Source organism: Malaclemys terrapin, chromosome 5, assembly GCF_027887155.1.
Source record: "Malaclemys terrapin pileata isolate rMalTer1 chromosome 5, rMalTer1.hap1, whole genome shotgun sequence".
NCBI classification, from domain to species: domain Eukaryota; kingdom Metazoa; phylum Chordata; order Testudines; family Emydidae; genus Malaclemys; species Malaclemys terrapin.
This window is the reverse complement of record NC_071509.1, coordinates 50,081,338-50,094,021: the sequence shown is the minus strand read 5'-3', so window position 1 is coordinate 50,094,021 and position 12,684 is coordinate 50,081,338. Positions and strand designations below refer to the sequence as shown.

General features: G+C 39.8%; 1 protein-coding gene across 1 annotated transcript in view; it reads right to left on the bottom strand.

The window, feature by feature from the left end:
- Window positions 1–5,291: 5,291 nt before the first annotated feature.
- NIPAL1 (NIPA like domain containing 1) overlaps window positions 5,292–12,684 on the bottom strand; it is a 34,714-nt gene continuing 27,321 nt past the window's right edge. Inside the window, exon 6 of the mRNA XM_054028874.1 lies at window positions 5,292–5,975. Coding sequence (XP_053884849.1) covers window positions 5,344–5,975 — 632 coding nt within the window. The 3' untranslated portion in view covers window positions 5,292–5,343. The remainder of the gene's footprint in view (window positions 5,976–12,684) is intronic.

Sequence of the window (12,684 nt, the reverse complement as noted above, 5' to 3'; positions counted from 1 at the left end):
TTGCCTGGTAACAAGTGAAAAGTATTTTAGAGAGTAAATTGAATCTACGTGACAAAAAATCAGAATCATTAGACATTATTTTCTGACAAGGCAGATACAGCTTACTATTAGACTGCATGCCTCAGATGACTCAATTATTTAGTTAACTTTAGCATACAGGACATAGGGAGTTCCTAATATTACCAAGAATTTATGTTAAAATTTGATTTTCCTTATTTTGTTATATTTTATCATTTTGATTTACATGGATATAATCAATCTCTACTCACTCGGTGCTGTCTGACACATCTGAGTTCCCTCAAAAAGTCTATAATCAACTAGAGGGGTATATTTTCCTTGGAGCTGTAGATCATTTAAACATTAGTTACTGTGAATCCCAACGCAATGCACTAAACCATAATGTATAAAATTTTCAAAAGTGCCTAACTGACCTAGGAGCCAAACTTAGGCCCCTGTGCCAGCTAGGTGTTTTTGAAAATTTTACCCAATATGTTTATCATGAAATATGTTATATTTAGCTAACAAGTTTTATGTCAATAATAACAAAGTCTGCACTATCATTCAGTAGCTGGATATATAATTTACTAGTTAATTGGCATTTGGCACCCTGGCACTGTATTGCACTATGAATACCTTGTATACAGATTATTTTACAGCTAGGTGATATCTGGCTCCTTTCAAATTCTGACACAAACCAATGTATCACCTTTTGAACTCTTTAATCCCACCCCTCAAAAACACTTCATGTTACTTTATAAATAGCATTCTCATGTTTATTGTATTAGGTATTTGAGGAAAAACAACTTAAAACTCAGGAAAGAAGAATCACAGAAGCCAGAGGTGGGAAAGACCTATTAGATCATCTCATTAGTCCAGGGGTTCTCAAACTGGGGGTCAGGACCCCTCAGGGGGTCAAAAGGTTATTACATGGGGGGGTCATGAGCTGTCAGCCTCCAGCCCAAACCCCGTTTTTCCTCCAGCGTTTATAATGGTGTTTAATATACAGAGGCTCCCCGGGTTACACAAGACCTGACTTAAGCAAATTCACACTTATGGAAAAAGTTCCATAAGTCAAAAATAGGATTTTCGAATTGCAGAAATTTTTGCATAACGTACAGGTATACATTTCCAACTTATGCAAAATTCGAGTTATGCAAGGCTTTCAGGAATGGAACGATTGCGTAAGGGGGGGGGGGCGGCTGTATAAAAATGTATTTTTAATTTATAAGGGGGGGGGTCGCACTCAGAGGCGTGCTACATGAAAGGGGTCATCAGCACAAAAGTTTGAGAACCACTGCACTAGTCCATCTGCTGCTAATGTTGGGTTGTTCCCCATGGTGCATTTCTAGTGTTTTGCTTAGCTAAGTTTTCAGATGTTTTCCATGCAAATGATAACATAACTTCAACAAAATTACCTTGACCTAACAGGGATCATCTGAGATTTGCTGCTTAGTTAAAGGCATTGTACCTCCAGCATACCCTCCTCTGGTCATTAGCCAACATGCTATTTAGACATGCTTTGTTTTTCTCTTTCTTACTCATGCCACCCCCAAATTATCCCCATAGCATTATAGAATTTTATAGCATTAGCTTGCTAAATATAAGTATCAGTTTGTCTAATAGCTAGCTTGCTTTCCTTGCAGAGTATATTTGGCCTTCTTCACTATCACCAATAAATCAAGTTACTAAAAGAAGAAATATTTGAGGCCATCTTCTGTGAATACAATCCTTTTTGTAGTATTATTTGCCTATCTTGTAGTACGAAGAGCAGAGATTCCATTCCCTTAATGCCATTGCAGCAAGCAAGTTGCAGAGTTAAAGAATGGATGATGATTGCTACCACCTCATGAATTTCCATTTTATTTCTACTGCAGACCAAGAAGAGAGGACGTCACAGAATGGAGTGTATGTACAGTCTGAATACGGTGCCAAGGAAGCAACTGAGACCCCACCTCCACACACAGGAGGTAACCCTCTATGTGTGGATGTCTGGGGATGTGATCTGGTCCTGTTTCTATCCTGTTTTGGTCCATCATCTTCTGTATCATTCATTCAATCTCTTTCAACTGTTGGTCTTCTGCTGTGCAAAGTCCACAGTAAACCCTTATCTCATCCACAGCTTTTCTCAGACCTGGTTTCATTTTCTAACTCTCTCAGTCTAATCTGGTGCTGAAAGCAGTTTCAATACCTTCTTTGGCGTTTTCTCTCCACCCCTTATACCGTGCTGCTCCCTTAAAACTTGGAACCGTCCTCATCCCTACACCTATATACACCAACCTCCCTTACCACATAAATGGTTCCCACAAAAATAAATAAATAAATATAAAATATAATCTTACTTTGGCTGTCTTGTCTATGAGAAACAAGATGAAAGAAAGTTCCTTTAACAAAAAACAAACAAACAAAAAAACCTACCAAACTATACACGTGCCTTGCTGCAAAACATTTTTACTGCATTTTCTCTTAAAGAAAACATTATCTAGCACATAATTAATATATACTTTTTATTACAAGACAAAACAGTGGAATATCTTTATACTCAAATTAAAACTTAAAAACCCTTCAAGGGAAGCAATCACTAAATATAAACATTTCCAACAAAAATATAAAATCTCTTATAGTTAAGTAATTCATTCAAAAATATTTTAAGAATCAAATCTCAGAATAAAAACAATTATTTCCTTTATTGACATTCTAGAGTGTTCTTGGACATAATGAAAATAAGCATTAACTATGGGGTTTTGATACTTTAGGAAAAACAAGTTTTACGTCCATTTTTCTTTATGGAAGTTAACTTTGTATGAATATAAACTAAGAAGCTCATCAGGAAAGACTTCTTTCATACTTATTACAACCAAGCAGATTTTGTCAGAGCCAGGTTTAAAAATAGGTAGCCCATGTGCATATGCAAAAATGTACAAGTATGAGTTCATTTAAAAATAGTAATACATATACAGACATATCTAACTGGGCATTTGTTCATGCAAATAACCATTTGTACCTACTACTATGACAGTTATACATGAAAACATAGGCAAGCAACATGCCAATAGACTTCCTTAAAAAAAAAAAAAAAATACAACTTTGTCCTAAACGTTACACTGTAACCAGCATAATTAATTTCCACTGAGAAGCAATCAAGTTTTTATTAAAAGGCCAAACTCTCTAAAGTTAATGGTGTAAATTTACAGTAACATATATTACCCACTTTTTGTGCTGAACAATTTGATCTTACACACCTGACTAATAAAACCCCAAATAGTCCCTGTACAGCTAATTATTGGGAATGTCCGAAGAACATCTAAAGCTATATGAAGCACTCGTATTTAAAAAGTGAGAAGAATTTTTGTAAGTCTCTTCCTGTTGCATGCAACATTGCTGCAACTATTCCAGCATTATTCCATATGCTTCTCAAAAGAAGTCATAACAGTCTATGCTCTTGAACTCTTAATCAAGAAAGGATCTTATGATAGCAACATTTCCTGTAATACTGTATTTACCTTACTGAGGAGTACAGCTAGACAAACCACTTCAGTCAAACCAGCATCTCACAGGAGGATGGTTTAAAGGCAATCTGCAAATGATTGCTATAACTGATAGAGTTTGTGTCAATGTGTGCCAACTACTCACATATAGCTAAAAGGTATATTTAGTTTAAAACTTGGGATTAAAATGGTTTTAAACTAGTGTTCTGAACACCATTATTAGTCTGGTTTTTGGTGGTTTCCAAAACATTGTTATAATAAGGGGAAATGAGCATCATTAGCAAATAAGACACATTAAGAATAAATGAAAAAATAAATAAAATACACAACCTTATAAGTTATGCAGATATACAAATACTTGTGAAACATTGCAGTCCATTTTCCTCTTGTCAGGAACTCTTCAAAGTTAGTAAAGCAACTTTCTTATGCATCTAAACTAAAGTGCACTTCACAGCACTGGCTTACTTTATAAAAATAGAAAGAGCAACATTTCATTCTCTAAATTGCAAAAGATTTGTGTTTCCTTGTTACACACAGTCATGTTTGGCACATCCCTTTTGAGCCAGGAACATGAATTGATTAAGTCCTAAAATCACCTCCTGCTGAAGAGGCTCGGAATTCAGTAAGAGAGCCGTGCTGTGCAGTGATGCTGTGCTGAGGAGAAGCTATAGGACTTGACCATATTAGTCTATTGGACCTACATATTTGACAGCTGAAGTCACTTAATGGCTCAAAATATGGCAGGAAAAGAGGTGTCAAATAAGTTAAATAGAAATTGTGCAATAAAATAGCATCTGTGCATAGATTAGCTGTCTTTTATAGGTTTCATGGTCAACACTGTGACCTAGAGGTTCTCACAACATAGGCAATAGGCCATCAAGACACAGTTTTGAAGAAGTTAACACATTTGTGAGGCAAATAGTAAGTAGCTGTAGAAAATAAGGGCTAGACAAATCACTTAATGCAATGATTTGATGCTTCTTGATCACTCAATACAGTAAAGGTAAATTATAGTATTCCCTTTGCCTAATACACAGTCAGCACTATAGTGCATTAGAAATAGTTTAAAACTCCATGAATAGCTTTTATATAGAAAAACATCCAGACTCAGAAGAACTGGACTTTAACATCAAGAAACAGGAACTAACAAAGGAAAAAAGAAAAATCTTGAAGAGACAAGATATCAGAAAACTGCTACAAAAGTATGCTTTTTATAAGTTTCAAAATATCTGTACTGGGCTCAATACTGACAAATGAAGTTCTCATTTAAACAAATTACGTTTTAGTATAGAACTGTTAATGGGAGAAGGCTGTGTTTTCTTCAGGACATCTGCTAATTGATAGCCTTCAAAGTTGAATGTTATATATGCATTAACCTTGACAATATATTAAGCATTTCAATCTTTTAAATGGTCATCATATTCTTCTAGTAATGCCTTTATTAAAATACTTATAAAGTGCCTGTCACTTAATAAATGTTTACTACCCCATATCATGAAGGAAAATTGCACTTTATCAATATATATTGCACATATTGCAATTCTTCAGCCAAAAAATAAAGTATTTCAATTGACAAAACCACAATAAGTAGACTGAGGAAACTCATATACTGTCAGAAATATGGGCAATGAAAAATAGTCTTAATGCCAGGTTTCTATTCGTGGCGTTGAATGGAAAACTGTTGTATGTAATCAATAACTAACATCACAGTGACTTAGCTATTTCTCCAAGCACACTGTGTTGTTGCCAACATTTATCTCACTTCATAAATGTTTCTCCCCCCCCTCCCCCCCCCCCCAGGAAAAAAGCAAAGCCAGTTCTGATTGATATAGGTGGATCTAGTTTGCATTTCAAAATTTTAATGGCAAATAGCTCCCTGTGCATTTCCTCGTCTGAACAAAGGATTGTCCTCCTCATATGCCAAGGTTGGGCTCTCCATGTTCTCCAATAAAGAATGATGAGCATCATATCCATGCAGAGGCAATGCGGGTTCTTTTATAGCTGTGGATGTCAATTGCTTCAGGGTGATATTAGTACTTTTAAAAGCATGCAAAAGAAAAATGCCTATGATTATGGTGAAGAATCCACTGAGGCTGCCAATGATATCACCCAGGTCCATGCTATTCCATTCTTTAAACAGGATGATGGAACATGTAACAACTGTAGTAGTGAAACACACATAATAAATAGGTGTCACGAGAGATGTATTAAACATGTCCAATGCTTTGTTAAGATAGTTGATCTGAGTGCTGACTGACAGCACTAAAGTCCCCACCAAAATATAAACCAGCGGATGTTGGTAAACTGGCTTCTGCTCCAGTATTTCTTTAATGGCAATGCCGAGGCCCTTGACAGATGATACAGAGAAGGCACCAATCACTGAACAAATTGATATGTAGACCAGTATATTCGTCTGACCTTTCCTTGGAGCCACAACAAAGATCAGCACCAGGGAGACCACAGTTATAACCACAGCAAATGCAATAAACACTGTTTGGGAAGGAGAAAAAGAAGTTACACACAATGAACGAGATACAGTTTCAAATCAGATCCAGTCAGGTACAAAAAGTTAGATAGCTTTTCTAACTGCAATATAAACATTGGCACAAATTCATGTGGCACAATTTCACTGCAATCAATAGAGTTGCACCCACTTACTCAAACAGTGAAATTAGCCCAGTATTTAGGTATAAGAATCTAACCTGCTTTATGCTTACATGAAGGCATTAAGTATTATATTTGTAAATGAAGTTATGCATTTACTTGCCCATTTAAAAGACAACTAATGAACTATATCAGGCTTACACACACACACACCCCTATAAAAATGATACTGGTGCTCTTTCTCAGCCCCCCGGGTGGTTCCATTGCATTAGCCTAACCAAGGGATGCTCACTTCACTGAAGCAAATTCATTACTTTTGGTTGGCCTTGATAGTCTCAGTTTTTCAACCTCTCACTCTGGGCAATCCTTCTTTCCACACTATAATCTGTCAAGTCCTCCTACTCCTTTTCACAGCGGTGCTTGAATATAACAGGGTTCTGATAGCTACTTCTTGTGTTTATTATATAGTATTTATTATTCCAAAATACCTCCACTCAGTCTAGATGCTAGTCCTAGTACCACAAATTTTGGAGAGTTAGAATCATAGAATATCAGAGTTGGAAGGGACTTCAAGAGGTCATCTAGTCCAACCCCCTGCTCAAAGCAGGACCAATCCCCAACTAAATCATCCCAGCCAGGGCTTTGTCAAGCCTGACTTTAAAAACCTCTAAGGAAGGTGATTCCACCCCCACTCCCAGGTAACCCATTCCAGTGCTTCACCACCGTCCTAGTGAAAAAGTTTTTCCTAATATCCAACCTAAACCTCCCCCACTGCAACTTGAGACCATTACTCCTTGTTCTGTCATCTGGTACCACTGAGAACAGTCTAGATCCATCCTCTTTGGAACCCCATTTCAGGTAGTTGAAAGCAGTTATCAAATCCCCCCTCATTCTTCTCTTCTGCAGGCTAAATAATCCCAGTTCCCTCAGCCTCTCCTCATAAATCATGTGCTCCAGCCCCCTAATCATTTTTGTTGCCCTCCGTTGGACTCTTCCCAATTTTTCCACATCCTTCTTGTAGTGTGGGGCTCAGAACTGGACACAGTACTTCAGATGAGTCCTCACCAATGCCGAATAGAGGGGAATGATCACGTCCCTTGGTAGCGGCAGCCAGGAGCCCTGGCCCTTTTAAATCTACTGGGCGGGCCGCAGGGCTCCTAGGCACACACAACTGCTCCAGGCCCCGCGCTTTGGGGGGGTCTCGTGGCCAGTGTGGTCAGTCCCAGAAGTATCGGTGTCCTGGACGTGACAAATTGTGCTCAAGTCAAGAGAACTGTATAATCTCTAACACGGGATACTAAAACAACAGGCACATGAAACTACAAGTCTGATAGCAAAGATTTTTAATAGTCCTATAAAATCAAGGGTAATACCATATGATTGGAGAACAACAAATGTAGTACCTATATTTAAGAAAAGGAAAAAAGTGATCCAGGCAACTACAGACCTGAGTAGTATGCCAAGCTTCAGAACAAATTTTGAAGAAAAGAAAAATAAGATATGGAGGTAAAGGGAAAAAAAAATCAAATAAAATGCAACATTAGTTTACCAAAGGTAGATTGTGCCAGACTTACCTGATTTCTTTCTTTGATAAAATAATTGATTTTTTAGACAAGGGAAATGGATTAGATCTAATCTATCAAGACTTCAGCAAAGCATTTGACATGGCACCACACAATAAATTATTAGTTAAGGTAGAGAAGATGGGGATTAGTTCAAGAATTGTAAGGTGTGTAAGAAACTGGCTAAAGGGAACATTACAACAGATTGTGTTAAAAAGAGAACTACTGGGCTGGAGGGAAGTTACTAATGCAGTTCCTCAAGGATCAGTCTTGGGTCTGATCTTAATATTTTCATTAAATTACCTTGGCACAAAAAGTAGGAGTGTGCTAATGAAATTTGCTGTTGACACAAAGTTGGGAGACATCAAAATAGAGGAGGATTGGAATACTATTCAGGAAGAACTGGATGATCGTGGGACTGAAGTAATAGAAATGGGATGAAATGTAATAGCACAAAGTGCAAGGTCAAGCACTTAGGGACTAATAAAGTGTTACTCACCTTGTGCAGTAACTTAATTCTTCAAGATGGGTCCCCCTGTGGGTGCTCCAATTCAGTAGCACAAGTACCACACAGGCCTTTGATTAGAGATTTTCCATTAGCAGTATCAGTTTGGCCTCTGCATGCACTGCTGATAGCCTTGCATCTGACACCATGGCTAATATAGGCTGCGCAGGCACACTGCCCTTTACTACCACTGAATCTCAGGGCAAGGAGGATGAAAGTGGAGCACCCATAGGGACACACATCTCGAAGAACTACAATTATTGCACAAGGAGCAATTGCTCTCTTTTCATTGAGTAGCATTCCAATGGTTATCTCATTTCAGGTCATCCCCAAGCAGTAACCCCACAAGGAGGAGAGAGCTTCAGAATTGAGTCCAGAATGGAGGAAAGAAATGCACTGTCACATCAGATCTAGAGGCATCGAACCAAGGCATAATGCTTGGAAAAGATATGTTCCGAGGACCATGTAGCAACTGTGCAGATTTCAGATACGGGGACACTTTTCAGTAGAGTCATAGACTTGGTAGAGTGAGATGACACACCAGAAGTAGGTGGAATGCTGGCAACACTGTAAACAAGCAATAATCAAATACCCAGAAACTCATTTCATTAGTCTTTGAATAGAAGACACTTGAAGGAACCTGAGATGTTGTCATAAAGAAACTTTGTCCCTGTAGAATATTGTGAAAGAAGGGTCTGACCTTAAGGCCCCCGCAATTTCTCTGACTCTGCAGGCTGATGTAATAGACACTAAGAAGGCTGTTGTCACAGACAAATTCAGTAAGGAGCAAGTTGCCATCAGCTCAAAAGGAGATTTCATGAGATTTTTAAGAACCAAATTAAGGTTTCAGACTGGGGCAGGAAGTTTCACTTGTGGGAACAGATTTCCTCAGACCTTTCATGAACCTTAAAGTTGTAATGTGAACAAACCACTACAGAATTGTGGTATGAATATCTGTTAAGGTGGCCAAATAAACATTAAGAGAACTGACAGTCCTGTTTTCTTTAGTTGCAGCAGGTAATCCAGGACAAGTGGAAGAGAGGCAGATTCAGGAACAGCTTTCTGGAGTTTGCATCAGTGAAGAAATCTCCATTTTTGAAAGTAAGTATTACTGGTAGAATCTTTCCCACTTTTTAGAAATATCTGCTGTATTTCTGAAGAACAGACTGACTAACTCCACAAACAATCAAGAAGCCATGTCTTGAGGTAAAGCATGCTCAGATTGGGATGCAGCAGTTGACTGGCATCTTGGGAGAGGACCTGAGGAGTGACTGGAAGATTTATCACTGGACAATGGTTAGGTTGAACAGGTAAGGAAATCATGCCTCCCTCAACCATGTTGGAGCTAGTAGGATAACTTTGGCCTTTTCCTCTCTGAGTTTGTTCACTTTTCAGAGAATCAGAGGCATCAGGGGAAATACATAAAACAGATTCTTCATACGAATGAGGAGGAAGGGATCCCACAAGGAACGGAAACCTGACCCCTCCCGCACCTCAGACAGACATGATGGCATTTTGTGTGTGTAGCTGTGGCAAAGAGGTCCACTTCTGGAAATCCCCAAGTTTGAAATATGCCAGCAAGAATCTGGGAGTCCAACTCTCAGTATTTTTTCCCAGATTACAAATGTGAGTGTCAGCTCTGACATTTTACCTACCCAGAAGACACATTGCCAAAATTCGTATGCAATATTTTATACACCAGTTCCATAACCTTATTGCATTGGTGCAGAGGAAGGGGATCTTGCTCCTCCCTGATGATATATATAAAACTGGCAGGCTACATTGTCTGTCATGACTCTGACAGACCAGTGTCTGATGAGAGGCAGAAAATGAAGGCAGGCACTTCTGACTGCTCTGAGCTCCAACAGGTTGATGTGGAGTGTAGTTTCTTGGGGTAACCATCTGCCCTTTACCATTAGGGTGTCAAGATGTGCTCCCCATCCTAACAGAGATGGATCTGTAGTTACGGTTACCATTGGTATCAGTTGGAGGAAAAGAACTCCCATCCCTACACTGCGATGAATCTTCCACTAGTCTAGAGAGTGTTTCGCCTGTTGAGACAGTGACACCTCTTTGTCAAGGCTGTGACTGTTTGGCAAGTAAACTGATCTGAGCCATCCCTGGAAACAGTGAAGGTGTCATCTAGCATGTTCTATTACAAATGTGCAAGCTGCCATATGACCTACAAGTTGAAGACAGTTTCTGACTGAACTCTGGGGGTTCCCTTGAATAGTTCTGACAAGGTTGATAGTGTTATGAATCTGTCCATGGGAAGAAAGGCTCTGGATGCCAAGAAATCCAGGGATGCTCCTATAAATTGTATGTTCTGTATGGGAATCAGTGTGGATTTTCCCACATTCAACTGAAGTCTCAAGTCTAAGAACAGAGAAAGTGCTTTCTGTCGGGTAGTCAACACCTCCTGATACGACCAACCCTTAGCCAGCCTGTCATTGAGGTACAGGAATACTACAATTACCTGATGACTAGGGCCCTACCCACAATGCATTTTGAACAATTTCACAGTCTTAGGATTAAAAAAAAAAAAATCGTGATTTCAGAGATTTAAATCTGAAATTTCAGTGTTGTAACTGTAGGGGTCCTGACCCAAAAGCGGGTAGTGGGGGTGTCCCAAGGTTATTGATGGGGGTTCATGGTATTGCCATCCATACTTCTGCCCTGCTGCTGGCGGTGGCGCTGCCTTCAGCGCTGGGTGGCCGGAAAGTGGCAGCTGCTGGCTGGGACCCCAGCTCGGAAGGCAGCACCACCACCAACAGCCACACAGAAGTAAGGATTGCATGATATGGTATTGCTATCCTTATGTCTGTGCTGCTGCCTGCAGAGCTGGGCCCTTGGCCAGCAGCCACCACTCTCTGGCCACCCAGCTCTGAAGGCAGTGCAGAAGTAAGGGTAGCAATACCATGACCCCCCTACAATAACCCTGCAACCCGCCATAGCCCCCTTTAGGTTGGGACCCCCAGTTTGAGAAATGCAGGTCTCCCCTGTGAAATGTGTATATTATAGGGTAAAAGTACACAAGAGATAAGATTTCACAGTGGAGACCAAATTTCACAGTCCGTGACATACTTTTCATGGCTATGAATTTGGTAGGGCCCTACTGATGACATAGGTAGGCAGCTACTCCTGACAAAGCCTTTGAAAACGCTCTTGGAGCTGAGGAGAGACCAAATAGGAGTATCTGTTACCGAAAATGATCCTGGGCTATGACAAATTGCAGGAAGCTTCTGTGGGATGTGTGTATTGCTATGTGGAAATATGTGTCTTGAAGGTCAAGGGCCGAAAACTAATCCCCTGAATTTAGAGAAGGAATTATAGCTGTTAGAGTCACCATCCTGAACTTCTGAGACTTCAGAGATTTGTTCAGGAGTCTTAAATCTAAGATTAGTCTCCACTCTCCCTTTTTTTTTTTTTTTTTTTGGCAAAAGGAAGTACGTCAAGTAGAGACCCCTTCCCTTGTGCTGAGTGGGGACCAGCTCTATTGCTCCTCGATGAAAAAATAAGTGTATTTCCTATCTTAGTAAGAACTCATGAGAGGGGTCCCTGAAGAGGGATGGAGAGAGAGAGAGAGAGATTAGAAGGAGTGAGGGAGGGAAGGAAAATGGATGGTGTAGCACACATCTATCTGAGGTGGTATGTTCCTATACTTGTCAAAAATGGAAAAGTTAGTCTCCAAATGTGGAGAAGTGGGCAAATGTTGCAGCTGACAGGCTAAAGAGAGCGGAGGGTCTGAATCCTCAACTATCCCGTCAAAACTGGTGCTTCGAAGATGAAGCCTGCTGCGAACGTGTGTTGGGTGCGCTGGAGAATCTTTTTCTCTGGAACCTATGTCTTTCTTGAAGGTTCAATCAGTCTCTGAAAAGCAGAGAATTACATTGGCTCAAAGATCCCATCCATTTGCGATGTACTGAATTTTCTTTTGTTCCTAGGAATGTAAACGGCTAACGAACATAATGTGGACCTGGAGTCTTTAAGGGTATGCAATGATTAATCAATATTCTCTGTGAACAACATCAGTCCATCAAACGGGAGATCCTCTACCATATTCTAGACTTCTCTGGAGAAACTAGGCAACTGGATGCCCTGTGCATTACCAACTGCTATAGCGATAGACCAGGCTGCAGTGTCTGTGGTGCCCAAACCACCTAAGAGATGATCTGGCCAGTAACTGCCCCTCAGCAGTGTAAGCCTGATATTGCTCCCTTTGGTCTGAAGTTGGTCCAGCACCCAACTACGCCACTGATATCAATGGAAACTGCTGGGCAGTTAGTTCCTTTGAAAATCAACCCAGGTGCCTGGCTTTTGGCATCCATTTTTTAAAATCTGGGCCTAAATATTTGTTTCTATTACTCAAGTGAGCAGACGAGTGAATTTTACCTAATTCATTTTCAGAGTAGATTTGCACTCTGCATAGGTCAATCATGGCCAAAAATGTGTCTATGTAAAAAAAAAAAAAAAAAGGATTAAGTATAGGATGAGGGGGATAATGGGCTACCAGGAGCATCCAGCCTCT